The 27,998-nt window shown below is 45.0% G+C and overlaps 1 protein-coding gene across 1 annotated transcript in view; it reads left to right on the plus strand.

Moving 5' to 3' along the window:
- Positions 1-27,998, plus strand: part of fam107b (family with sequence similarity 107 member B) — a 72,230-nt gene that overhangs the window by 36,263 nt on the left and 7,969 nt on the right. The window contains exon 2 of the mRNA XM_072241514.1: positions 24,761-24,944. Within this exon, the coding sequence (XP_072097615.1) occupies positions 24,814-24,944 (131 nt within the window). The 5' untranslated portion in view covers positions 24,761-24,813. The remainder of the gene's footprint in view (positions 1-24,760; positions 24,945-27,998) is intronic.

A 27,998-nucleotide genomic window follows, 5' to 3' on the forward strand; every position in this document is an offset into this window, starting at 1 on the left:
CTATTCTGATCAACCTACTAGTCTGCACATCTTTGGGAGGTGGGAGGAAGCAGGAGTATTTCTGGTCTTCTGCCCAACAATTGGCATTCACCATTTCTGGTGAAACTCTGTGCTGTATATGCTCTCTGTTTGTACAGGTTGCCTGCTGCTTTTCAAATCTCACACAGGGCCTACCCTCTGAATACATTTCCTTGACTGTGAAGACCTTTGGGTCAACGTGGGAGGAGTAATGTCCCATCAATTGACTCTACTCGGCTAATTCAGGCTCCCCATGAAAATGACCTTGATAGGTCACGATGGTGGCCTGTTAGTGGTGCCGTCTGTTCTTGATGCTCCTGTCCCCGACGCTCATGTGAAATTGCAGTTTATTGCTTTGAGAGCATTCTGTTGGAAAAGTTTAATTGTCCAACCTCCTCGACATTCGATGCAGGTCAGGTGTGAGCTCATCTGCTCACTCGATGACTGGGAGGAGTAACAGAAAGGGAGACATCACTTCGAAAGGAAAGTAGCAGTATTTGTGGAGGAAGAATTGGTGGCAGTGTTTTGGATCTGACCTTTAAGAAGCATTCTGTGGACAGAGTCCTGACCTCATAACCTAACGCATACATTTGCCTTCAGAATCAGGTTTAATGTCACTGGCGTGTGTTGTGAAATTTGTTGTTTTTGTGGGAGCGGTTATTGCAAAACATAATAAGGACTGTAAATTACAGTGAGCATATATAGATTTTAAAAGTTCTATTAAGTAATTAATGCAAAAAGAGAAGAAGAAAGTAGTGAGGTGGTATTCACGGGTTCAATGTCCATTCAGAAATTGGATGGCGGGAGGGGAAGAAGCTGTTCCTGAATCATTGAGTGTGTGCCTTCAGGCTCCTGTCCCTCCTCCTTGATGGTGGCAATGAGAACAGGCTTGCCTTGAGTGATGGGGTCCTCAATGATGGACGCTGCCTTTTTGAGGCATCGCTCCTTGAAGGTGTCCTGGATGCTGGGGAGACATGTGCCCATGATGGAGCTGACTGAGTTCACAACTTTTTGCAGTTTATTTTGGTCCCGTGCAGCGGCCTCTCCGTACCAGATGGTGATGCAGCCAGTTAGAATGCCCTCCACGGTCCATCTGTAGAAATTTGTGCTTTTCTTTGGTGACTTGCCAAACCTCCTCAAACTTCTAATGAAATTTAACCGCTGTCATCTCTTCTTTGTAATTGCATCAATATGTTGGGCCTAGGGCAGATCCTCAGAGATGTTGACACCCAGGAACTTGACATAAAGTGTTCTGTGTTGTATACGCATTTTACATCAACTTGCACATCTACAGAAAACATTCTTTATCTGTTTATATTACGTTCTGTGCTGTTTGTGATGTACGTAATGTGCTTTTCACCTTGGACCCTGAGAAACATTGTTTTGTTAAGCTGTGTACATGTGTATGGTTGAATGACAATAGACTTAAGCTAAATTTCAACTTTAAAGTAAAAGTTAGTTGTTCAGCTCCAAGAAATAGGGATTTGGAAGGCATTTGGCACACAAGCCCTCATCAGTCAGGGCAGTGAGCAAAGCAGCTGGGAAGTTATGAGGCAGTTAATTAAGATTTTGGTGAGGCTGCACTTTGAGTATTATTTAGTCACCCTGTTACAGGAGACATTATGAGACTAGAAAGCATGCAGAAAAGGGCAGAACAGTAGCATAGTGGTTAGCAAAACACTATTACAGGGCCAACAAGCCAGGTTCAATTGCACCGTTGTCTGTAAGGAGTTTGTACATAGTTCCCGTTGTCTGTAAGGAGTTTGTACCTAGTTCCCGTTGTCTGTAAGTACTTTGCACGACCATGTGGGTTTCCTCCAGGTGCTCTGGTTTCCTCCCACGTTCCAAAGACGTACAGCTTAGTAGGTTAATTGGTCACATGGGCATAATTGGGCTGCAGAGACTTGTTAGGCCGGAAGAGCCTATTGCCATGCTGTATCTGTAAAGAAATTTAAGAAAAAAGACTTGCCAGTGTGTTTCTTGCACTTGGAGGCCTGAGTTACAAGGAGAAGTTGCATAGACCAGGTCTTTATTCCCTGGAATGTAGGAAATCGAGGGGTAACCTGACAGTGTGTACAAGATCCTGAGGGTCACACACGAGGTGGAACCATGTAATCTTTTACCCAGGGTGAGGGAGCTTAAAAACAAAGTTTTAAAAAAAACTGTCAAAATTCATATATGTCACCATATACAACCCCGAGATTCACTTTCTTCTGGCCATACTCAATGAATCCATAAGGCAATAATAACCATAATAGAATCAATGAAAGATCTCACCAACTTGGGCATTCAACCCATGTGCAAAAGGGCACGAGTTTAAGACCAGACATCAGGGGCAGCTTCTTCACACAGTGAAGTGGAAACCATCTCCCACCGATAAATACTGGAGAGGAGGCAGGGACCAGCTGGAACTGAGGAGAATTGGCACGTTTCCCTCAGCATTGCCAAGTGAGCCAGAACGACAGGGGACAGCTGCTTATGAGAGCGTCTGCCTTAAAGTGGAGGCTTGTGTCCAGTGGTTTAGCTAATGGTTATAATAACAGCTTTCAACATCTGAGTTTTATAATGCAGCTCTGAGCAAAACACCTCAAGGAGCATAAAAACTAATTAAAATTGATAAATTGGTTTATTATTGTCACATGTACTGAGATACAGTGAAAAGCTTGTCTTGCGTACCATCCATACAGGTTAATTTAATTGCCGAGGCCTCCGTTGGTCAGGTTCGGCCACAGATATTGCATCCCAGCAGTCTATGCGATACGCAAGCCAGGGCAGTACAATATGAAGGGCAAGCTGTTGCCCATGCAGCAGGCTCCCCCCTCTCCACACAGCTGATTTACCCAAAGGAACGACAGAGACCGATACAGTTTGGCACCAGCAGTGTTGCAGGAGATGCCAGTCAATATTGAACTCAACATAGGACAGCTTTAGGGACTCTGGCTCCAGATTTTTCCCTCACGGTTTACTTTCAAAGCCGTCTGGTGGCATAGAGGCATCAGCGCCGGACTTCGGAGCGAAGGCTCCCAAGTTCGAATCCAGCCGGCTCCCTTGAATGCTTTCCATTCGTGCTGGGTTGAGCGTCGAGCTAGCAACTCGGCCTCGTAAAAATAAGAAAGCCTGCTAAAAAAAAACGCTGTCATGACAGCGTCCCGATTACTCCACTTGAGGGCTTTCTTCTTCCTCTTCTTACTTCCAAAGCCTTCCCCATGAGTGGGTGTAGCTGCAAGGCAGCGGAAATTTGAAATCAAGCTTTTCCCTCTAGATGAGATGCCAACCATGGCTGATGAAACCCATCTGCCCAAAGTGACTGGTCTTAAGGCACCAGTAACCCGCCTTTTCTCCTTCTCCTGTCACTAGAATCGGTTCCACCAGGCTAAGTAGCTGAGCTGCACATTAAGGCTAGGAGCTGGACTTGGATGTCAGAGGCTATTTGAGGCATACGTTATTGTGAACATTTAACAAGTAGTGGGAACTTGTCCCCACTACCTTCCCCCTGCTAAAACAACCCTAAGGAACCAGATCAATTTAATACAACAGTGCATTGAGGTAGAATGAGGTAAGACGATAACAGAGCACAGAATAAAGTGTAACAGCTACAGAGAAAGTGCAGTGCAGGTAAACAATAAGATGCCAGATCATAACGAGGTAGATTATGAGGTCATAAACACAAAATACTGCAGCTGTTTAGATATTCAGTCACACACAAGAGAATTCTGGAGGAACTCGGCGGAAATGTAAACTCTTTATTCCTTTCCTTAGATGCTGCCTGATCTGCTGAGTTCCTCCAACATTTTGTATGTGTTAGGTTATGAGGTCAAGGGCCCTCTTTATTGTACTTGGAAACAGTTCCATAATCGTATAACAGTGCGGAGGGAGCTGCCCTTGAGCCTGGTGGTACACGCCTTCAGACTTTTGTATCTTCTGCCTGGTGGGAGAGAGGAGAAGAGAAAATGTCCAGTTTGTGTGGGAACTTATAACGATGCTGGTTGCTTTACCAAGACGGTGAGAAATGAAGACGGAGTTGATAGAGGGGAGGCTGATTTTTGTGATGTGCTGAGTTGTGTCCACAACTCCCTGCAGTTTGTTGTGTTATCTAGACATTGCATTCTTATGGGATCTTCCTATGCTGTGTTCCCCATGTTATACGGTGACTGCATTTGAGAAGGTGCCTCCCTAGTGCTTTACAAAAGGACCAGTTCCCTCTTGTATCCCATGCCTGGTTTGGTAAGTTGTAGGTTAAAATCTATAGGACCACACACAAAATGCTGGAGGAACTCAGCACGTCAGACAGCATCTGTGGAGAGGACTGAACAGGCGACATTTTGGGCCAAGACCCTTCATTAGCCTGAAATGTTGATGGTTTGTTCCTGTCCATAAATACTGCCTGACGTGCAGAGTTCCTCCAGCACTTTGTGTGTGTTGCTCTGGATTTCTAGCATCTGCAGAATCCCTCGTGCTTAGTTGAATGTGAACGTTAGCCAGTCTCCTAAACTCAGACCTACCGAACTGAAGCAGAATGTGACTTTGTCTGTAGTGCTGTAACTAGAGCAAGTGCATACTAAGCTGCCCTTGTTTCTTGTCTTCTCCCCCCACCCCCCAGAAGGTTGTGTGACAAAGTGTAATTAGTTTGTGACAGTTAACAGTTGTTCTGGAACAGGAACTGTGAGCAAGCACAGGCAGCAAAGCTCAAATCAGTGTGAGGGAGGGTGTGTGCGTCAGCAAGTGCAGTCATTGCGAAGAGGAAGGCGCAGCTGATATTTCACTGTCATACCCTGAATCACCCACCGCCCATCATTGCTGTAACTCCAGGGAACCTTGGTAAGTGCCTCCATGTGTTCACATCCATTAAAGCACTGTTGAAGTTAATAAGATTATCAGAGTCCTAGGTAGAATGGACAGGCGATATCTATTTCCATGGTCAAAATGAGTAAAACCTGTATTTAAGGAGGGTGGGGGGGAGCAGTGGCCCTGCCTCTCATCTACATCAGCAGAGTTGAGCTTAAGAGGCTTGAGAGCTTCAAGTTCCTTGGAGCGTCCATCATCAGTAGCCGTCCTAGCCAAAAACTTGCCAACACTCAGCATGTCCCAGGAACCAGCCTCCCCCTCCATGGATTGTGTCTACACTTCTTGCTGCCTCAGTAGAACAGCCAGCATAATCAAAGGTCATGCCCATGCCAGACGTTCTCTCTTCTCCCCTCTCCCATCGGGCAGAAGGCACAAGAACCCGAAAGCACGTACCAACAGGCTTAAGGAACTGCCACGGTGTCGTAGCGGTTTACAGCGGCGCTATCCCTGACCGGGGTTCAATTCCCACCGTTGTTGGTAAGGAGTTTTGGACGTCCATCCCGTGACTGCGTGGGTTTCCTCTGGGTGCTCTGGTTTCCTCCCACAGTTCGAAGATGTACTCCTTTAGGGTTAATGTTTTATGGTCGTACTATGTTGGCGTCGGAAGTGTGCCGCCCCTTGTGGGCTGCCCAGCACAATCCTCACCGATTTGATTTGATGCAAATAGCGCACTTCACTGTATGTTTCGATGTACAGGTGACAAATACAGCTACCTTTCTTCTCTAGGGTAATTCGAGACGGGCAATAAATGTCACTAGCATCTAGATTTTGTCTCCCGTTTGCATATGCAGTTTTGTTTTTTGCTGACTGGTTGCCTCTGCCTCAGCACACTTGTGAGTTGCTGTGAGATTACTGTTGTTGGCTGAATGTGCCAGTGTGCATTTGTGTGACACAGTCAGTCAGTTCATTGCTCCCAATAGTTCTTGAGCTACATTTATAAATCTCTAGCCACTTGTTCTCCACAAAAATCATTGTATCCAGTGACTTGTTCCACAGGCATGTCACTGCATCTGCGCTCTGGCAAATCCTAAACATTTATTTATTTAGCAATACCGTGCAGAATCGGCCCTTCGAGCTGCACTGCCCAGCAACCCCTGACAGCTGATTTAACCCTAACCTAGTCCCAGGACAATTGACAATGACTAATTAACCTACCCGGTATGTCTCTGGACTGTGGGAGGGGACTGGAGGACCCGGAGAAAACCCAAGCGTTCCACAGGGAGGACGTACAGGGACTCCTTCAGGAAGACGCCAGGAATGAACGCTGAACTCTGCCAGGAGTGAACTCTGAGCTCCAATGCCGTGAGCAGCACTAGCGTCGCTCTAACCGCTACGCTACCGTGGCACCCACAAGTTGCTGTGGTAGGAATTGAACTCTGGTCTTGTCAAAGTCAAGCTTATTTTCATCTGCAGAAGTCTGTGTGTGTACAGATGTGATGAACACCACTTGATCTCCGGATACATCATACCCAGTGACATGTTACTGAATCTGAGCTCTGTCAAACCCCTTAAAGTTTGTGCCTTGACTGCGAGAAGCTGAAAGTTTATGAAAGATGAGAATAGAGGGACGTCGATTTAGAACAGAGTAGAGGGGGAATCTCTTTAGCCAGATGGTAGTGAATCTGTGGAATTCATCTCCACAGAGGACTGTGGAGGCCAAGTCATCGGGTATGTTTAAAGCGGAGGTTGATAGGTTCTTGATTAGTCAGGGTGTCAAGAGGTCACAGGGAGAAGAGTTGAGAGGGATAATAAATCAGACATGATGGAATGGCAGAACAGATCCGATGGGTCGAATGGCCTACTTCTGCTCATCTGTCTTGTGGTTTTATGACCCCCTGCCTTCCTAAAGTGCTTTATACCCAAAAGTTCTTCCGTGGCATGGTCAGAGTTGTAACGAAAATAGTTTTTTACATTTTTAATATTTGTTGCGCATTACAGTTTGAGGAGAATGATCCCTCAGTCCATGACCTCCTTCAGTAAAAACAGCATTGAAAGCCTCTTTTGTGAGAAGCAAGATAAATGTTCACTGAGTGAAGTGTTAAACTAGCCTTGATTGTGCTCTCTAGTATACGCACCTTGGTACTGCTTTGAAGAAGTTAAGGGGAGCTCGATAGCAACAGTGCTGGCCCAATATTTCAAAGTTTAAAGTAAATTTATTATCAAAGCACATATATGTCACCATATACAACCCTGAGATTCATTTTCATGCAGGCATTCATAGTAGATACAAGGAACTACAACAGAATTAATGAAAAACTACACACTGACAGAACCACCAATGTGCAAAAGAAGACAAACTGTGCAAATATTTTAAAACTAACTATAAATAAAATAATATTGAAAACATGAGTTGTAAGCCTTTGGAAGTGAGTCCATAGGTTGTGGAATCAGTTCAATGTTGACGTGAGTGAAGTTAATCCACACTGGTTCAATCAATATTACATAACTGATCGTTTCCACATCAGAACATTGCCTGATGTGAAAGTTAGCTGGGAAAAAATTGGCTGTCATATGTCTTACAGGAGCCATTGTGTTCCAGGAGTATTAAAGTGGCGGCTGAATCCCCAAGACTGTGGAAAAGTCAATACTGTTCTTTCTGTTGTATTAGAGCCTTCAGTCTCCATCAAACTCTGGCTCCTGAGAGTTGCTATGGTAATTGTGATTGAAAGCAACCTCTGGGGCTTCAATTCCAGGCTTTATTTGAATGTGTCTGTTTGCACACACAATGTCTGGCAGTGAAGAAGGAGGCAAGTTTAAAAAAAACCGTGGCCTCTTAAGGCCTTAATACATGAAGTAATCTCTGAAAGGCCAGGATTCGACACGAGACAGTTAGGAACCAGCAGGGTGATAGATTACAGATGGATGGTGGTTGGAAATGAAAGGATAATCATTTTCTAGGGCTTTCCATTATCAGTCACAGAGCTGTGGCGTGTCCAAAATGTTATTTTCTCTCAAAGGAAATGAGCTGATCGTGATGGCAAACAGAGCACGGGCAGTTCCAACACTGCAAGTGGAAAGGCTTGTAGATATGTGTTCAGCCAAAGGGCAGAGCTAATGCAGTCTTTTAAAAAAAATTGGAATAAATTTAGCTATTTCATAAAGCTAATGGAATAACCTCAGAATGGACATCGTATTCTGCGGCCTCTCCAACATCCTACAACCAACAAATCCATTAATAGTTTAATGTAATCGGCTTAAGGATATTTCCAGTGCAATAATAAATATTCTGCTTTTCAAAGTCAAACCCAAGTTTATTGTCATTGGCATGAGTACCTGTGAGCCCAGGTGAAATGAAAAACTTACTCAAGCATCATCTCTGGCACAAAGTGTCAGGTAAGCAGTGTTCAGGTCAAGTCAAGTCACTTTTTATTGTCATTTCGACCATAACTGCTGGTACAGTACACAGTAAAAACAAGACGTTTTTCAGGACCATGGTGCTACGTGAAACAATACAAAAACTACACTGAACTATGTAAAAACAACACAAAAACTACACTAGAATACAGACCTACCCAGGACTGCATAAAGTGCACAAACAGTGCAGACATCACAATAAATAATAAACAAGACAATAGGCACAGTAGAGGGCAGTAGGTTGGTGTCAGTCCAGGCTCTGGGTATTGAGGAGTCTGATGGCTTGGGGGAAGAAACTGTTACATAGTCTGGTTGTGAGAGCCCGAATGCTTTGGTGCCTTTTGCCAGATGGCAGGAGGGAGAGGAATTTGTATGAGGGGTGCGTGGGGCCCTTCATAATGCTGTTTGCTATACAGATGCAGCGTGTGATTGTAAATGTCTGTAATGGTGGGAAGAGAGACCTCGATGATCTTCTCAGCTGACCTCACTATCCACTGCAGGGTCTTACGATCGAAGATGGTGCAATTTCCGAACCAGGCAGTGATGCAGTTGCTCAGGATGCTCTCAATACAACCTCTGTAGAATGTGGTGAGGATGGGGGGTGGGAGATGGACGTTTCTCAGCCTTCGCAGGAAGTAGAGACGCTGCTGGGCCTCCTTTGCTGTGGAGCTGGTGTTGAGGGACCAGGTGAGATTCTCCGCCAGGTGAACACCAAGAAATTTGGTGCTCTTAACGATCTCTACGGAGGAGTCGTCTTTTGTTTTGTTGACATTCAGAGACAGGTTGTTGGCTCTGCACCAGTCCATTAGCCGCTGCACTGCACCTCCTCTCTGTATGCTGACTCATCGTTCTTGCTGATGAGACCCACCAAAAGTAAAATGTAAATTAAATATTTTTGCAAGAAAGAACTAGTGCAAACAAAAAGTCTATTTTACAGTAAAGTGATTGAAGTGGTCACAGTGTTACTAAACTGTAGTGATCAGTGTTGTGCCTGTTGTTTTGAAATCCTTGCAGACCTGCTCCTACCACATGAATCTGAAACTAGTTAGCATGCAGCTTCATTGGAAAGTGGTTAGAGTACAATGTTAAGGTGGACTTTCCCAGTTGTACGTCTTGGTGAGATCACTAGACTGCAGATAGGTTTCCATTTCTTATTGCTGCAAGGACAGACGTTGGTGTTGAGGCAGACTGAATGGGTTTGTTTCTGGCCATGTTTATTGATCATCTATTTATCCAATATATTAGAATCAGAGTTATTATCACCGGCATGTGCCATGAGACCTGTTAACTTAGCGGCAGCAGTACAATGCAGTGCATGATAACGTAGGGGAAAAAGTTAATTACAGTAAATGTACGTATATATGTATAGTAAATAGTTACTTAAAAAGTGCAAAAGTAGAAATAATAAAAAAAGAGTGAGGTAGTGTTCATAGGTTCAATGTCCATTCAGGAATTGGATGGCAGATGGGAAGAAGCTGATCCTGAATCACTCTGTACCTCCTTCCTGATGGTAACAACAAGAAAAGGGCATGCCCTGAGTGTTGGGGGTCCTTAATAATGGACGCCACCTTTCTGAGGCACCGCTCCTTGAAGATGTCTTGAGTACTACGGAGGCTAGTACCCATGATGGAGCTGGCTAATTTTACAACTTTCTGTGCTTTTTTCGGCCCTATGCAGTAGCCCCCCCCCCCAACTTCACGGTACATCTATAGAACTTTTCAAGTGTGCAGATGACAAACCGAATCTCTTCAAGCTCCTAATGAAATACAGCTGCTGTCTTGCCTACTTTATATCAGTAATCAGGAAATTATCAACCTTCACTTTAAATATACCCAATGATGGCCTCCACAGTCACCTGTGGCAATGAATTTCACAGATTCCCCACCCTCTGGCCAAAGAAATTTCTCCTCATCTCTGTTCTAAAGGGACATCCTTCTATTCTGAGGCTGTGCCCGCTGATCCTAGATTCAGAGACCCCCCCTCCCCCGCCACATTCTTCTAAACTCCAGTGTGTATAGGCCCAGAAAACTTTCATAGAAATCATTCTCACAAACCTTCTCTGGACCCTCTCCAATGCCAGCACATCCTCTCTTAGATAAGCGGCTGAAAACTGCTCACTAGTGCCGTCTGCCCAATGTCTTATAAAACCTCAGCATCACATCCTTGTTTTTATATTTTTATCTTCTCAAAATGAATGTAAACATTTGCCTTCATTTCATGTATCACTGACTTAGCCTGCAAGTTAACCTTTAGGGAATCTTGCACTGGGACTCATCCCTCTCTTTGAGTCCCACTGTGTCTTGTAAAGCTTGCTTCCCTTCTGAAGTATATCCAGATTTTTCTCCAAATTAGGTCAAAATCTTCTGTCATCTCTGTGGGATCCATGTCTTCAACCACCAAAGCCTTCCATATTCCAATTTATTATGGTTTCCTATTCAAAGGATTTCCCGCTTTTAAGACTCTTGTGTATTCAGTGGAGAGATTCTGGGAACCTTACTCATTTTACAGAATTTGTCTAATTCTGTTTTTTTTAAAAAAAAACCCTACTTTTTCTCAGTTGGAGACCTTTGACTGTGGCTAGCTGCTTGCTTTGTTAGCTGACGTGCGCCTGCAGCTTCCCGTTTGTTTGGCTCCCTCCCCCCACCCTTGTCTGACACCATCTGTAAACGTCCTTGTGCCTGCAAACGATTCCATAATCTTCAGAAATGTGCACCATCTGGTTAGACAGAGGGGTTCCTTCGGAATAAGAATGAGCCTGCGCAAATATTCATTTCGCAGGGCAGGTGTTCGCAACTGCTTGGTTCTATTTCAGTAGTTCGAAGTAAATTTATTATTCAGCTATGTATATGTTATCATAGGCTACCCTGAGACTAATTTTCTTGCAAGCATTTAGAGAGAAAAAAATAAAAGAATACAACAGAATCTTAAAAAAAACATAAAGTCTGCCAAATGAAGGCAAATATCCAGGCGGCTGGGTATGTAATGATTAGCAAATCGTTTCTACGGCATGGGTGACTCAGGTTCAATTTCCATCGCTATCCGTTGGGATGTTTTCCCATATTGGTTTCCTCCGTATGACTGTACAGCTTTCCTCTGAGTGCTCCAGCTTCCTCCCACATTCCACGACTCAGGGGGTGGTAGGAATCCTGAAGAAGGGTCTCGGCCCAAAATGTTGACTGCATTCCTCTCCACGGATGCTGCCTGACCTGCTGAGTTCCTCCAGCATTTTGAGTGCGTTGCTCTGGGTTTACAGATTGTGCAGATTTTCTCCTGTTTGTAGGTTAGTTAGTCACATGGGTGTAACTGGGCGGCGTAGGCTCGAGGGGCCTTTTACTGAGCCGTTTAAGGATGTGCAGATTTTAAGAAAATAATGCTGGCAACATGGGTAGTAGAGTCTGTAGGTGGAGGAATCAGTTCAGTGTTGGGGTGAGTGAAGTCGTCCACGCTGGTTCAGGAGCCCGATGGTTGTCGGGTAATAACCTGGTGGTGTGGATCCTGAGTCTCCTGCAGCTCCTTCCCGATGGTGGTAGCAAGAGGGAGCATGGCCCGAATGGTGTGGTTGTTGGTGATGGTTGCTGCTTCCTTGTGGCAGAGCTTCATGTAAATGTGCTCAGTTACGGGGTGGTGGCATGGTTAAGGCATCCGTTAGTCTTGCAAGACCATGGATCTGTGCCTGGAAAGTCTTCACTCTCCAGGGCGCAGGCCTGGGCAAGGTTGTGTGGAAGACCAGCAGTCGCCCATGCTGCAAGTCTCCCCTCTCCACGACACCAATGTTGTCCAAGGGAAGGGCATTAGGACCCATACAGCTTGGCACCAGTGTTGTCGCAGAGCAATGTGTGATTCAGTGCCTTGCTCAAGGACACAACACGTTGCCTCGGCTGGGGCTCGAACTCACGACCTTCAGGTCGCTAGTCCAATGCCTTAACCACTTGGCCACGTGCCCACATAGGTGGCAGCGGTTACCGTCACGCTTTACAGCGCCATCTGTAAGACCCGCTTCGATTCCTGTCGCTGTCTGTAAGGAGTTTGTACATTCTCCCCGGGGCTGTGTGGGTTTCCAGCAGGTGCTCTGGTTTCCTCCCACATTCCAAAGTCTTACCGATAGGGTTAGTCATTTGTGGGCATGTCAGAAACATGGTGATATTTGCGGGCTTCCCCAGCACAATCCTCTCTGCTTTGATTCGACACAAACAACATGTTTCACTGTATTCGACATGCGCGTGACAAATAAAGCTAATTTAAAATTTTTATCTTTATGGTTCTTTCTGTAGTGTGGGAGGTTGGCAAGATGGTGGTGCCAAGGACTGGTTTAGTTTCCCCATCCTGATGCAAACCTTTCCAGGAGGGATTTGCTGAGGTTGATGAGATCACTCTCTCTGATCTGAGTTTACTTTGTGATCAGTTCCAGCAACAGCTGCTCTGTCCAAGACCAGAGGAAACTGCTGGTAGCTGTGGATACAGCTGAGTCCATGGTGCAAACCAGCTCCCGTCCACTGCCTGTGTCCGCACCTCTCGCTTCCTCAGGCAAACAGCCAAAATAATCAAAGACCTCTTCCCATCCTGGCCACTCTCCTTTCTCCCCCTCCTGTTGGCCAGAAGATATAAAAGCTGGAGAAAGTTCTTATTATCAACCCTGAGATTCATTTTCTTGCAGGTGTGCTCAATAAAAACCACAACAGAATCAATGAAAGACCATTCAACCAGAGTGCAGAAGACAACGAGCTGTGCAAATACAAAAAGAAAGAAATAATACTAAATAAATAAGCAATAAGCATCGAGAACATGAGATGAAGAGTCCTTGAAAGTGGGTCCGTAGGTTAAGGGAAGAGTTCAGTGATGAAGAAGAGCTCACAAGCTACTAGGCTTAAAGACAACTTCCGCTCTTGAACTGACCACTCGTAGGCTGAAGATGATAATCCACTACCTTACTACTCCTTTGGCGCTCCTTTTGCACTACTTATTAACTGGCTTATTGTAAGTTTTAGGCAGATATTTATAGCTAGGGGGTCTAAGACTTTTGCACAGCACTGTACTTGTCAACAACGAGCAGATAGCAGGTTTGTAAATCTGGCGAGAGCAAGGGATGTTGAGAATGGGGAGGGTGGAGTGCCGTGGGAGGGGTGTGGGACAGGTGCGGACTCACCCAGCCCTGAGACACCAGACAAGATTGTTTGATTCCGAACAATTGGTTTATTGATCATTACAGCTCCCTCCCCTCTCCCTTTCCCTTTTCCCAACCATGATTCCCCTCTCCCTGCCCCCTTCCCATTCTCAGTCCACAATAGAGACCCATATCAGAATCAGGTTTATCATCACTCACATATGTCATGAAATTTTTTTTGTGGCACCTGTACAGTTCAATACGTAAAATTACTACAGTACAGTGCAAAAGTCTCAGGTACCCTAACTATATATATGTGCCCAAGACTTGTGCACAGTACTGTAGATCTGCAATTTCCACCGTGCAAGAGGAAGCAGGTCTGAGAGAGAGCCTTGCAGAGCTGAGGGAGCACCACACTGCCAGAGGTGCAACCTTTCTTTCGAAGCTGTTACCCAGTGTTCGGCCTGCTTCCTGCTGATTCTGTGTTGCTATTTTGCAGGTGACTCCTTCATCCTTGGTGTCCAGATCTTGTATTTCCCCATTCCTCTAATGCGACACATTGCACAGAAACAGGCCATTCAGCGCCTTTGCTTTGTGTTGTTGTTTCTGCTCCAAGGCGGCTTAACTTCACCTCCCCATCTCCTTCGTTTGTTTATTCAACTGTAACATTGACAAAACGCTGGCGGAACGCGGAAGGTCAGGCAGCATCTCTGGCAGAGGTTCCCAACTTGGAGTCCACGGACCCCTTGGTTAATGGTAGGAGTCCCTGGCATAAAAAAAGCTGTGAACCCCTGATCTATGGAGGGGGTAAAGAGTCGACATTTGGAGCTGAAATTCTGATGAAGGGTCTCTCCCCAAAAGATCGAATATTTATTTCTTTCCATGGATGTGGCCTGATCTGCTCAGTTCCTCCAGCATTTTCAAAGATCCAAAGTACATTTATTATCTAAGTATATGTTAAAAGTTCAAAGTAAATTTTATTATCGAAGTACATACATGTCACAATACGCAACCCTGAGATTCATTTTCCTGTGGGCGTATGCCACAAATCTATAAAATAGTAACTACAACGAAAGATCAGCTAGAGAGCGGAAGACAACAGACTGTGCAAATGCAAATATAAATAAATAACGAAAACGTGAGATAAAGAGCCCTTAAAGCGAGACCATCGGTGCTGGGAACATCTCAGTGGATGGGAAGTGATGGTTGAGGGGTAGTAACTGTTCCTGAATCTGGTGGTGCGAGTCCTGAGGCTCTTGTACCTTCTACCTGATGGCAGCAGTGAGTGGAGCGCGTGGCCTGGGTGGTGGGCGTCTCTGATGATGGAAGCCATTTCCTATGAGCGTTTGAATAGAACTCTGAGATGCGTCCTGCCACAGGCAGCCCCAAAACTAACACCATGGAACCCATTCAAGAAAACATCAGACACCCATTCTGTGTGTGTGTTGCTCTGGATTTCCTTGCCTGTTCTTGTTTGACTCTGTAAGTGGCCAGAGTGCTACACCGGCCCGTACACCTCCTCCCTCACCTCCACTCAGGACCCCAAGCAGTCCTTCCAGGTGAGGCGACACTTCACCTGAGTACCTGCTGGGGTGCTCCCGATGCAGCCTCCAGTACGTTGGTGAGGCCTGTCGCAAATTAGGGTAACTACTTTGTCGAGCACCTCTGCAGCATCTGCCAAACTTCCAAGTAGCCAAGCGTTTTAATTCCCATTCCTATTCTCCTTCCAACGTGTCAGTCCATGGAGCCACGATGAGGCCACCATCAGGGTGAAGGAACAACACCTCATATTCCGTCTGGGTAGCTTCCAACCTGATAGCATCAACATCGATTTCTCCTTCCCGTAAAAAAAATCCCTCCCTCTCCCCTCTTCTTCTATTCTGCACTCTGGCCTTTTACCTCTTCTCGCCTGCCTATCACCTCCCCCGGATCCCTTACTCCTTCCCTTTCTCCTATGGTCCACCCTCCTTTTCTATCAGATCCCTTTTTATCCAGCCCTCACCTGGCTTCACCTAACGCCTTCCAGCTATCCTCCTTCCCCTTCCCCCCACCTTTTTATTCTGGCATCTTCCCCCTTCTTTCTCAGGTCTGGAGAAGGGTCTCGGGCCAAAACGTCAACTGTTTATTCCTCTCCATAGATGCTGCCTGACCTGCTAAGTTCCTCTAGCACCTTGTGTGGGTTGTTATGTGTTTATTCAGTTCCTCCTTACGACTACTTTCCTGGTCACTTCCCAATTTCTAATGCGCGCAATGAAAAGGAGAACATTTTCCGGAGTTCCAGGCTGCATCTGATCCTCGCCACGTTATACTGATGGCTCCCGCATGGAGGAAGTTTGTTTCAAAAAATAAAACCCTCACTGAAGGAGGTGCTGTGATGGGGAACAGCCTCTGGCTGACGAAGCTGGAAGTGGCAGGGAGCAGGCTTTCTTCTTTCACCCTGAGGGCGAGTCTTGCTAGTTCCTGTAGATAACACAGCACAGGTGTCTGTGTCTGGCTTTGACGCAGGCAGGTCACGACCTGGGATTGCTCAGTCAGTTCAGCTCCCTTCCAAATAAGGGCAAAGGTTGAGACGTTGTGTAAATGATAAGCCAGGATTGGTTCCCAGGCACGAAATGCAGTCTGCCGTGCACTGAATAATGTTCTCCACAGCTCGGCAAACACCATGCACGGGCATTGTTGAAACAGTGTGCTGACCCGCGGGGAGGAGGAGGGTCTTGCGGGGGGACTTTATTGAAAGTGAGCGGAAAACTTGCCCAATGGAGTTGCAGCGGGAGCCATCTTGCAGGCATTGTGAGTGAGTCATGAGTTCATGGTAAGTGGGGGTGGTGGTGGTGGATGAGAGCACGGTGAGGTGCGAGGGAGTCAATGGGATGTGAGGCTGACAGGTTGCAGTGGGGCATTGCGATTACTCTGTTGCATGGCGTAGACTCAATAGGTTGAATGGCTCCCTTTACACCTCAATGGCCTACATGACGCAATGGGATGAATGTAGGCCAGAATAGACTGACTGGGATGAGTGTACTAAATCATTCCGTACACTGGCATAGACTGATTGATTAGGCAGAATCACTGAAGTCATCCCATGGGCTAGAATAGACTCATTAGGTTGAATGGCCTGTCATTTTGTGGGCTAGATTGGACAATGGGCTGAATGGCTCATTTCATTCTGAGGGCTGGCATAGAGTCAAAGGGGTGAATGGCCTATGTCATTATGGGGCTAGAATGGACTGATTGGGCTAAATGGTCTGATTTGTTGTGTGGGCTGACATAAACTGAATTAATTGGGCTGAATAGCCTGAATTATCCTGTGGATTAGCAAAGGCAGTAGGCTGAAAGACCTATTTGTTTTGGGGGCTGGCACAGATTCTTGAAATTTGAAACTTGAGAACTTGAACCTGAAAATTGTGACACAGAGCTGCGGTCGCTGGCAAATTTGGATTTGCTGAATTTAACAATCTGCAATTAACAAAATGAACAGTGTCAGTAACAATCCTCAAATCTACTCGATTGTCCTTTAGGAAAGGAAATCAGTAGCACAGCGTGAAAAGCAAACAGACACCTGGCTTCAGTCCTGACCTGTACGTTCTCTGTCTGACTGCACCGGGTGCTCCAGTTTCCTCTTGCATCCAGCAATGTACAGGTTGGATGAATGGGCTGATGCAAATTGTCCCTGGTTTGTGGGTAGGTGGGTAGACTCTGGGCGAAGTTGATAAGAATGTGGGGAGAAAAAGTGGCACAGTGGTAAAAGCCCACATGCATTTACCCTATCTATACCCCTCATAATTTTGTATCTCTCTATCCAATCTCCCTTCATTCTCCTACGCTCCAGGGAATAAAGTTCTAACCTGTTCAACTTTTATCTGTCCTCGAATCCCAGTGTGGGAGATACCTTGCAACATAGGTGTGGAACCTGATGCAGTTACTACATTTAAGAGTCAATTAGAAGAACAGATAAATTGGTAAATTAGATTCCTATTCTCATGTGTACTGAGGTGCAGTAATATCATATACTCAGCAATAACAAGTAAAACAAGGACATGCTGCCAGTCGCTGCCTCCGTGTGGAAATTCTCACCCCAGTTTTCAGCTCTTTCTACAGTCAAAACCTTCCTCATACTCTGACCTATATCCCACATACCTTCTGTGCAAAAGCCAAAGTAAGTTTATTATCAAAGTACCTATACGTCACCATAAATGACCCCAAGACTCATTTTCTTGTGGTGTTTACAGGAAAATAAAGAAATACAATAGAATTTATGAAAAACTCAACATAAAGAAAGACTGATGTGCAATGCTTTGGATTTCTCCACCTGAGGGCACTGAGACTTGGTCACTGAAGTATATTTGATTTTTTAGATTTTCTTTTGGATATTTGGGGTATGGGGAGGATGGCATCGGTGTATGTTATCAGACATGATCTCCTGGGCCATCAGAGAAGGATCCTCATGCCTCTGATTTACATTCAAAAACCTGGGTCAAAACAAAGTATGCCTGATTAATTAAAACTCAATTAAATTGATTATGCCTGTTTAATTATTCATAATTAATCATTTCCAGTTAATGCTGTGCCCTTTGAAATTTGGTGATCTTTTCATTTCTTGCCTCCTCTTAGGGTTTTTTTGTCACTGTTGTAAAAAAAATCACCTCAGGGAGGGAGAAATTGTGGGATTGGGAGGTAGTTTACAAATTTACAGGCTCGGCCAGATTAGATTGGAGGTGGGAAGCAGTCCTAGGAAAAGTCAGTTTGCCGGAAAGGTGGGACGTGATGTTCCTCTTCCCGATCGGAGGAACCAGACTGGTTCTCGGTTGCTTCAGAAAACAACTGGGTGTTTAACACAGGAAAGTATGATAAGCCCTGATGTCTGAGCATTGATGGCCCCATGGGAATAGAAGACACTTCACAGAGCTACTCTTTTTCCCACTTTATCACTTCCTTTGCAAATAATATTTTTTCTTCTTACTCTACGTTAATCACCTCCCTCCCTGGAGGGTTCAATCGTATACTACAACCCAAAACCAGAAACATCCATTGGCAGTTACACTCAGTCACCACTTTATTCGGTACAGGATTGGAACTCTGCTGTCATCCATCCATTTCAAGATTCGACGTGTTGTGTATTCCAAGATGCCCTTCTGTACACCACTGCTCTAACGTATGGTTATGTGAGTTACTGTCACCTTCCTGTCAGCTTGAACCAGTCTGGCCATTCTCCTCTGACCTCTCTCATTAATAAGGTGTTTTCACCCACTGAACGGCCACTCACTATATGCTACACACACAAAATGCTGGAGTAACTCAGCAGGCCAGGCAACATTTTGTGTGTGTTGCTTGGATTTCCAGCATCTGCAGATTTTCTCTTGTTTGTTCACTGTATGCTTTTTTTTGTTTTTTCATATCATTCTCTATAATCTCTAGAGCAAGGGTTCCCACCTTGGGGTCCATGGTCCCCTGCTTAATGGTATCGGTTCAAGGCATACAGTAAGGTCGGGCACCCCCTGCTCTAGAGACTGTTGTGTGTGAAAATCCCAGTTCAGCAGTTCCTGAGATAACTCAAACCACCCTGTCTGGCACCAACTACCATTCCACAGTCAAAGTCGCTTAGATCACATTTCTTCACCATGTTTGCATGCTTTTATGCATTGAGTTGCACCCACAAGATTGCCTGATTAGGTATTTGCATTCACGAGCAGGTGAACAGGTGTACCCAATAAAGTGGCCACTGAGTGTATGCGGAAGGAAGTGATGCTTTGGATAGTTCAAGTACATTTTTAAATGCTTGTGTTCAAATTCTAATCCTGGTTTCCACATCTCTGCTAATTCCACATCCTCTCACATCCCTGGTTTTAATTGCTTTTCCCTTCTTGAATGCATCTTCAACTGTCTTAGGCTCCAGAAATCCCTACGCAGATCTCTGATCTCTCTCTGATCCTCCTTACAATGGGCTTGGAAGCTTCTTCTCCATTACCTCTTAGAATTGGAATTGATTATTTGCTGTCACTTGTATCAAGATACAGTGAAAAGCTTGTCTTGCATATGGATCAGATCATTACACAGTGCATTGAGCTAGAACAGGGTAAATGAGTAACAGAATGCAAAATTAAGTGTAACAGTTACAGAGAAAGATTGTGAGGTTCAGAATCCATCTTCCTGTACTTGAAGTTAGGAGGGTGGTCTTAAACTACAGGGTGGTATCAGTGTGTTGGTGAAATGGGCTGAGAAATGGCAGATGCAGTTTAATCTGGATTAATGTGAGGTGATGCATGTTGGGAGTATTAATGAGCCTGGGACATATGATTGGAATTGGAATTGATTTTATATTGTAATATGTATTAAGATAAAGTGAAAAGCTTGTCTTGCATACTGTTTATACAGATCAGATCATTACATGGTGTATTGAGGTAGAACTCCTTATCTCTTGTATACAGATATAGGTTATGCAATTCCTGAAGTGACAAATAGGATTTCCTGCTTTATCCTAATTTTATTGTTCTCTGGCAAACTTGCACCTTGATATAAGTTGGTATTGGAATTAATTTATTTTTGTCACATGTACTGAGCTTGCCTTGCATAGTGTTGGTACAGACCAGATCATTACACTGTACATTGAGGTGAACAGGGGAAAATGGTAACAGAATGCAGAATAATGTGTAACAGTTACTGAGAGAGTGCAGTACATGTAAACAATAAGGTGTGAGATCATAACAATATAGATTGTGAGGGCAAGAGTCAATCTTATCCAATATTGTTGATATGCAAAAAATGACGCAACACTCCAGGCGGCATAGTTAGTGTAATACTATCAGTGTAACTCTTAGCCAGGTACAATGAATGTAAGAAGAAATGGGCAGTGTATGAGGGAAGGGTTAGATTGATCATGTAGTCGATAGTCTGGGCTGAAGGGCCTGTATCGTACTGTAATGTGCTGTGTTTGCTTACTTATTAATGTATTGAGATACAGCACGGAATAAGCCCTTTCAGCACTTCGAGCTGCGTTCCCCCCCCGCCCCCCAGCAATCCCCTGATTTAAACCTAGCCTAATCAGGGGACGATTTACAATGACCAATTAACCTGGTACATCCTCGGACTGGGGGGAGGAAACCAGAGCACCCGGAGGAAACTCGCGCGGTTACGGGAAGAACATACAAACTCCTTACAGGCAATGGCAGGAGTTGAACCCGGGTCACCTGTACTGTAAACCATTGTGCTAACCACTACACCACTGTGCCGTCCCATTATGTTCTAATATGATCTATTATGGTAGTTTCACAAAACAACAAATTCCACCATGTATGTCAAGTGATGACAAATCTGGTTGCCATGGTATCGTAGCGGTTAGCATGACGCTATTACAGCTCAGGGTTTTCTAGAGTTCAGAGTTCAATTCCAGCACCGTTCTGTAAGGAGCCTCTATACGTCTTTCCCGTGGAATGTGTAGATTTTCCCCAGGTGCTCCTGTTTCCTGCCACTGTCCAAAGACATACCGGGTAGGTTAACTGGTCATTGCAAATTGTCCTGTGGTTAGGTTAGGGTCAATTGGGTGTGTTGGGGGTTGTTGGGCGGCTTAGCTCAGAAAGCCCAAAGGGCCTACTTTACGCAATATTGCAGAATAAAATTAAAATAAGATAAATAATTGGGATTCTGGGAAAAAATAGTAGAAAAAGCCTTGAAACGTTTCAAACTACACTCTTCAAAGTACCAGCAGAATCGGGCCACAAAATCTTAGTCTGTTTTTAATATTAGCTAAATGTGTTCAATATGTACATGTGGCTTTGGTTAGGGAGAATGAGGGGAGGCAGGGAATGGTATGTGGCAACCAGACTTCTGAACTTTACTTTGTGTATTGGCAGTTTAAGCCTGTCTGCATTCATCAACCTTCATAAGCACCCAGCCAGTCAGTAACTGACCTGACTGTGCTCACCTCCTGTGGGTGTTTCCACGCCCAGCAGTCACAGAGTCCGTTTACAATTCCAACTTCCAACAGGGCTATGTGGCAGCATAGCAGTTAGAGCAATGCTGTACGGTGCCAGCATTCTCCAACTGGGGGTTGATTCCCGTCACAGTGCGTAAGGAGTTTGTGTGTTCTTCCCGTGACTGTATGGCTCCCTCCCCCACATTCCAAAGGCATACAGGTTAGATTTAGGGTTTCTGACTTCCTCCCCCTTTCTTGCCAGTCCTGCAGAAGGGTCTTGGTGCGAAACATCAACTCTTTATTCATTTCCATAGGTGCTGCCTGACCTGCTGAGTTCCTCCAGTATTTTAGAGCCATAGAAAAGTACAGCCTAGAAATGGGCCCTTTGGTATATCTGATCCATGCCAGACTATTTAAACTGCCTACTCCCATCAACCTGCTCCATACCCCTCCATACATCTCCCGTCCATGTACCTATCCTTCAATGTTGAAATCGAGCTCACTTGTGCTGGCAGCTCATCCCACGCTCTCATAAACCTCTGATTGATGAAGTTTCCCCTCATGTTCCCCTTAAGCTTCTCACCTTTTACTCTTAACCAACACACTTTTCATCCCTCTTCCCTCCAGGAGAAGGCTCAGGAGCTTGAAGACTCATACGGCCAGATTTGGGAACAGCTTCTTTCCAACTGTGATAAGACTGCTGAACGGATCCTGACCCGGATCTGGGCCGTACCCTCCAAATATCCAGACCTGCCTCTCAGTTTTTTGCACTACCTTACTTTCCCTTTTCTATTTTCTGTTTATGATTTATAATTTAAATTTTTACTATTTACTATTGATTTGTACTCCAGGGAGCACAAAGCGCAGAATCAAATATCACTGTGATGATTGTACGCCCTAGTATCAATTATTTGGCGACAATAAAGTAAAGTAACCCATGACCTCTGGTTGTAGTCCCACCCAACCTCAGTGGAAGAAGCCTGCTTGCATTTACCCTATCCACACCCCTCATAACTTTGACAACCTCTATCAAATCTCCTCTCAATCTTCGACATTCCAAGGAACCATGTCCTAACCTATTCAATCTTTCCTTATAACTCAAGTCCACCAGACCCGGCAATGTCCTTGTAAATGTTCTCTATACCCTTTCAACCTTATTTTGTGTGTGTTGCTCAGTGTTTCCAGCATCTGCAGAATTTCGTGTGTTAATGACAAACTGTCCCACCCCCACACAGTCCTCCAACTCCAGGACAGATCTCCGGGCTTTGGCCAATGGGCTACGGCATCTGGACCTCTAATTGACCTTTGTATGTTAGGGTTAGGAAGTTGTGCAAGAACCATCTTTTGAGTGGTGAGGTTTTAAGGTGGATGTTTAGCACACCTGCCTCTCTCCACAACAGCCACTGGTGGTGGGAAGTGATGGGTTCACGACAGTAGTTCCCTTTTTACTGTTTTACCTGTCACTTTTCCAGTCAAGTTTGCATCTTTCCCCCAATATCCGCCATGAAAGTGGGTATGCAGATCTACACTCACGTTATTCTACAGATGTATGGTAGAGAGCACCCTAACAAGCTGTGTCTCTGCTTGGTACGGAAACTGCACTGCGGCAGACAGGAAGGCTCCACAACGGGTCGTCAAAACTGCCCAGCACATCGGTGGCACCAGCCTACCCTCCATCAAGGACACTTATACAGAAAGGGCCAGTCACACCATGAAGGATCCCACCCACCCTGCTCATGAACTGTTTGTCCCATTCCCATCAGGGAGGAGGCTACGTGACATCCACGCCAGGACTGTTAGACTTGGGAACAGTTACTTTCCCCAAGCAGTAAGGCTGATCAACACCTCCACCCACTAACCCATGCCACCAGCCACCAGCCACCATTCCACCACAACTTTTTAATTTCCTGTCAGTCACCTTATGCCTAACATCACTTTATGGACATACAATCAATCTATGTATGTGGATTTATATTTATTGTGTTTTTAAAAAATTATTATAGTGTTCTTTATCTTATTGTGCTTTTGTGCTGCATCCATACAATGTAACAATTATTTTGTTCTCCTTTACACCTGTGTACTGGGAATGGCATTAAATAATCTTGAATTGAATTGCAAGACAACTCAAATCAGAAAAAACAGACTTCGCTGTGATCGAAGCCCACAGCAGTCATCTCCCCGTTAGCAACAAGTCCATCTGGAGATCACGGGAGCAGGCCCTTCTGCCCATGATGCCTGTACTCACCACAATGCCAGATTAAACTAATCCTCTCTGCCTATAGATGATCTGTATACCTTCATCTCTGTGTCTGTCTAAGCATCCCCATCACACCTACCTTCACCACCAACCCTGGAAGTGCGTTCCAGGCATCAACCACTCTGTGTGAAAATTTAAAAAAAATAAACCTGCCCCGAGCATCTCCTTTAAATTTGCCCCCTCTCATCTTAAAGCCGTGCCATCTGGTATAGCTTTACAAGCCATTCTACTCTGGTAGAAGAACAACTCTCATTAGAAGTGATTCACAATTTAAATTAGCAAGTGAGAGAGCACCATCATTGCAGGGTGGAAGCCATTCGAAAAGAACAAGTTTCATCGGGAGCAAGTTTTGTTTCAGCCAATAAAAAGAAGGGAGGTGTAAGAGGAGCGGCGGTTGTTGGAGTGGGCCAATGTTCAAGTCGGAGGCTTTGGCTCAACAGGCTTGGGTGAAAACAGCTCGGGCTGTCCTCCATGAGAAAGAAGTTCTGGCCGTCCACCCTATCTATGCCTCTCATAAGTCTATAAGCTCCTGTGGAATATTGTCACACAGCCGATCAGAGATCATATGGAGTGCCTTGGGGATTAGTTTCCTGACATGTTAGATTTGACCAAATTCACTGCTTGACAGCCATGTTAATGCTGACTGACAGAATTTAGTAGAGGTTGGAAAGCCGGAGGAAATAAAGCTCTGTCAAAGTCATGAGCAGCGTAGGACAGAACATTTCTAGTGGAATGAAATAAGTGATAAATTCATTGCATTTGAAGCATTAGAGTGGAGATTCACGAGAACAATCTCGACAGTGAAACGGACAATGTATGAAGAGTGTTTGATTGCTCTGAATCTATACTTGCTGAGTTTTGAAGATCTCTTTGAAACCTACCTTTATACTTTGAACAATGGAAGGCCGAGGTAGAGTGGATGTGGGGATATTTCCAATAGTGAGAGAATCTAGGCACAGAGGGCCCAGCCTCAGAAAAGAAGGGCATCCCCTTAGAACAGACATGAGGATTATCTTTAGCCGAAATGTGGTGAGTCTGTGGAATTCGTTGTCACAGGTGGCTGTGGGGGCCAAGTCAGTGGGTATATTTAAAGCAGAGGTTGATAGGTTCTTGATTAGTAAAGGCATCAAAAGGGAGAAGGCAGGAGAATGAGGTTGAGAGGGATAATAAATCAGCCATGATGGAATCGTGTTTCAGACTTGATGGGCTGAACGGCCTAATTTTGCTCCTGTGCCTTATGGTCTTATGGGATCTGCTTTCTGGTTTTGTTCATCAGAGAGTGAAAACCCGGCATTGGGACACCGTGTGTCAGGCGTTGGAAGAGGGACCATGGCCGAGCCGGATTATATAGACGATGAAGAATGTGCGGAACTCATCAAGCCCAGAAAGCTGATCAATCCCGTCAAGTCATCGAAAAATCATCAGGAGCTTCACAGAGAGTTAGTCATCAACCAGAAAAGGTGAGTCAACGTTTTTTTTTCCTGTCTAAATTATGCTCAAAGCTGTAAGTCCACCTCCATATCTCCTCTTCCTTAGAAGGCTGAGAAAATCTGCCATGTCCCCAGCAATCCTCACCAATTTTTACAGATTCACCACTGAAAACATCCTATCAGGTACTTCACGGCTTGGTACGGCAACTGCTCTACACGTGACCACAAGAAACTGCGGGGTGTTGTGGATACAACTGAGCACATGACAGGAACCTGTGCCCCTCTATGGACTCTGTCTACACTCCTCGCTGCCTCACTAAAGTAGTCGGCATAATCAAAGACCCCACCCACCCCAGACATTCTCTCTCCTCCCATCTTCCATCAGGTAGAATATACAAAAGGCCAAAAGCATGTACCGTCAGGTTCAAGAACAGCTTCTATCCTATAAGTTTATTGAATGGACTAAAAGGTGAACTCGTGATCTTCTAATCGACCTCTTTGTGGTCTTTGTATTGTATTTATTTACCTGTACTCTACTTACCCCTCTGTAGATGCTGAGTTCCTCTGAGATGTATCATTGATACACATGACGTGGAATTTGTTTTGTGGCAGCAATAATGTGCAAAGACAAGTAATTGCTATAAATTACAGAACTAGGTAGTGCAAAAGTGAAAATGAATGGACAGGAGCGAGGCAGCATCCATGGTCTGTTCAGAAATCTGATAATGGAGTGGAAGAAACTGTTCCTAAATCATTGAGAGTAGGTCTTCAGGCTCCTGTACCTCCTCCCCGATGGTAGTAATGAGATAAAAGGACAGGTCCCAGATGGTGAGAGTCTTTAGTGATAGATTGTTGCTCCAGGTTCCAGCATCTGCAGCCTCCCAACGTCTAAAGTATATTTATTATCAAAGTACGTATATGCAGGCATTTACAGGAAAATGAAGAAACCTGATAGAAATAATTTAAAAAGCTACACGTAAACAAGGGCTGACGAACAATCAATGTGCAAAAGAAGACAAATCTTGCAAATAAAATAAATAAATAATACTGAGAACATGAGTTGTGGAGTTCTTGAAAGTGATTCTGTAGGCTGTTGAATCAGTTCAGTGTTGAGGTGAGTGAAGTTATCCACATTGGTTCAGGAGCCTGATGGTTGTAGGGTAATAACTGCTCCTGAACGTGGAGGTGTGGGACCTAAGGCTCCTGTACCTCTTGCCCGATGGTAGCAGCAAGAAGAGAGCATGGCCTGGATTGTTGGGGTCCTTGATGACAGATGCTGCTGTCTTGTGGCAGTGTGCAATGGTGAGGAGGGTTATGCCTGTGATGGACTGGAATGTGACCATCACTTTCTGTAGATCCCTCGTGCCTCTTCCAGTGCCCTTGTGGTTTCATTCCCAGATCATCGGGTGGAGAGTCAGGTGACCTGCCCCCCTGCACCACCCCCCGCCAGGAATGGCTCCTGGTTGTAAGCAAGCACTGACTTGTTACCAAGGCTCCTCCACGTCTCTCTCTTTTCCACAGGGAAGTGGGGATTGTTGGCAGCTTTGCTGCCTGCCCCTACTGCTGCTGGGATCTGGGATCCCCCAGGGGTCAACACCTCGCGAGATGCCATAGACATGACATTACCCCTGAGGTGTCTGAGTCCCTCGCTCCTGGTTCCAGGCAACTGGTCTCCGAACACCATCTGTTCGAAGGAGATTGAAACTCAAAAACAGCAAATGCTGGAAATCAAAAATTAAAACAAAATGCTAGAAGCCGCATTAATGAAACTTAGTAAGTTAAGCATTGGTTTAAGATTTAAATTAGATTAGCTTTATTTGTCGTGTACATTGAAGCATGCAGTGAGATGCGTCATTTGCATCAACGACCAGCACAGTCTGAGGATGTGCTGTGGGCAGCCCACACTTTCACTGCCAACATAGCATGCCCACAGCTCACTAATCCTAACCCATACATCTTGGACTGTGAGAGGAAACCCATGGGGTCATGGAGAGAGCTTACAGAGAGTGACGGGAATTTAAACCAGGTTGCTGGCGCGCTAAAGCATTACACCAACTGCTGTGCGACTGTGCTTCCCCGTACTTCGATGTTCAAAGTAAATTCTGTTATCAGAGTGCACACACGTCACCACATACAACCCTGAGATTCTCTTTCCTGCTGGCGTACTAGACAAACCTATAGAATAGTAACTGTAAACAGGATCAATGAAAGATCAAGTAAAGCATAGAAGACAACAATCTGTGCAAATGTAGATAAATGGCAATAAATAATAAGAGCATGAAATAACAAGAAAAAGAGTCCATAAAGTGAGATCACTTATTGTGGGAACATCTCAATAAATGAGTGTCGTTATCCCCTTTTCTTCAAGAGCCTGATGGTTGATGGGTAGTAACTGTTCTTGAACCTGGTGGTGCGAGTCCTGTGGCACCTGTACCTTCTACCTGATGGCAGCAGTGAGAAAAGAGCATGGCCTGGGTGGTGAGGATCTTTGATGATGGATGCTGCTTTCTTACAGCAGCGTTTCGTGTAGATGTGCTCAATGGTTGGAAAGGCTTTACTCATGATGTACTGGGCTGGACCCACTACCTTTTGTAAGATTTTCCATTCAATGGCATTGGTGTTCCCATTCCAAGCCATAATCTAGCCACTCTCCACTACATGTCTATAGAAATTTGTAAAAGTTTTTGATGGTGTGCCAAATCTCCAGACTCCTGAGGAAGTAGAGGCATTCTCATGCTTTCTTTGCAATTACACTTATATGATAGATCTAGGACAGGTCTTCTGAGATAGTGAAAAGTCACTTACCTTCTTCCACCTCTGCACCTCTGATGAGGACCAGCTCATAGTCCTCTGGTTTCCCTCTCCCGAAGTCTATGATCAGTTTCTTGGTCTTGTTGACATTGAGTGAGAGGTTGTTGTTATGACACCATGCGGCCAAATTTTTAATCTGCCTCCTGTATGCTGATTCGTCACCAACGTTGATGTGACCCACAACAGTGGTGTCATCAGCAAACTTGAATATGGTGTTAGAGCTGTTCTTAGCCACACAGTCATAGGTATAAAGTGAGTAGAGCAGGAGGCTCC

This window comes from Mobula birostris, chromosome 23 (assembly GCF_030028105.1).
Source record: "Mobula birostris isolate sMobBir1 chromosome 23, sMobBir1.hap1, whole genome shotgun sequence".
NCBI classification, from domain to species: domain Eukaryota; kingdom Metazoa; phylum Chordata; class Chondrichthyes; order Myliobatiformes; family Myliobatidae; genus Mobula; species Mobula birostris.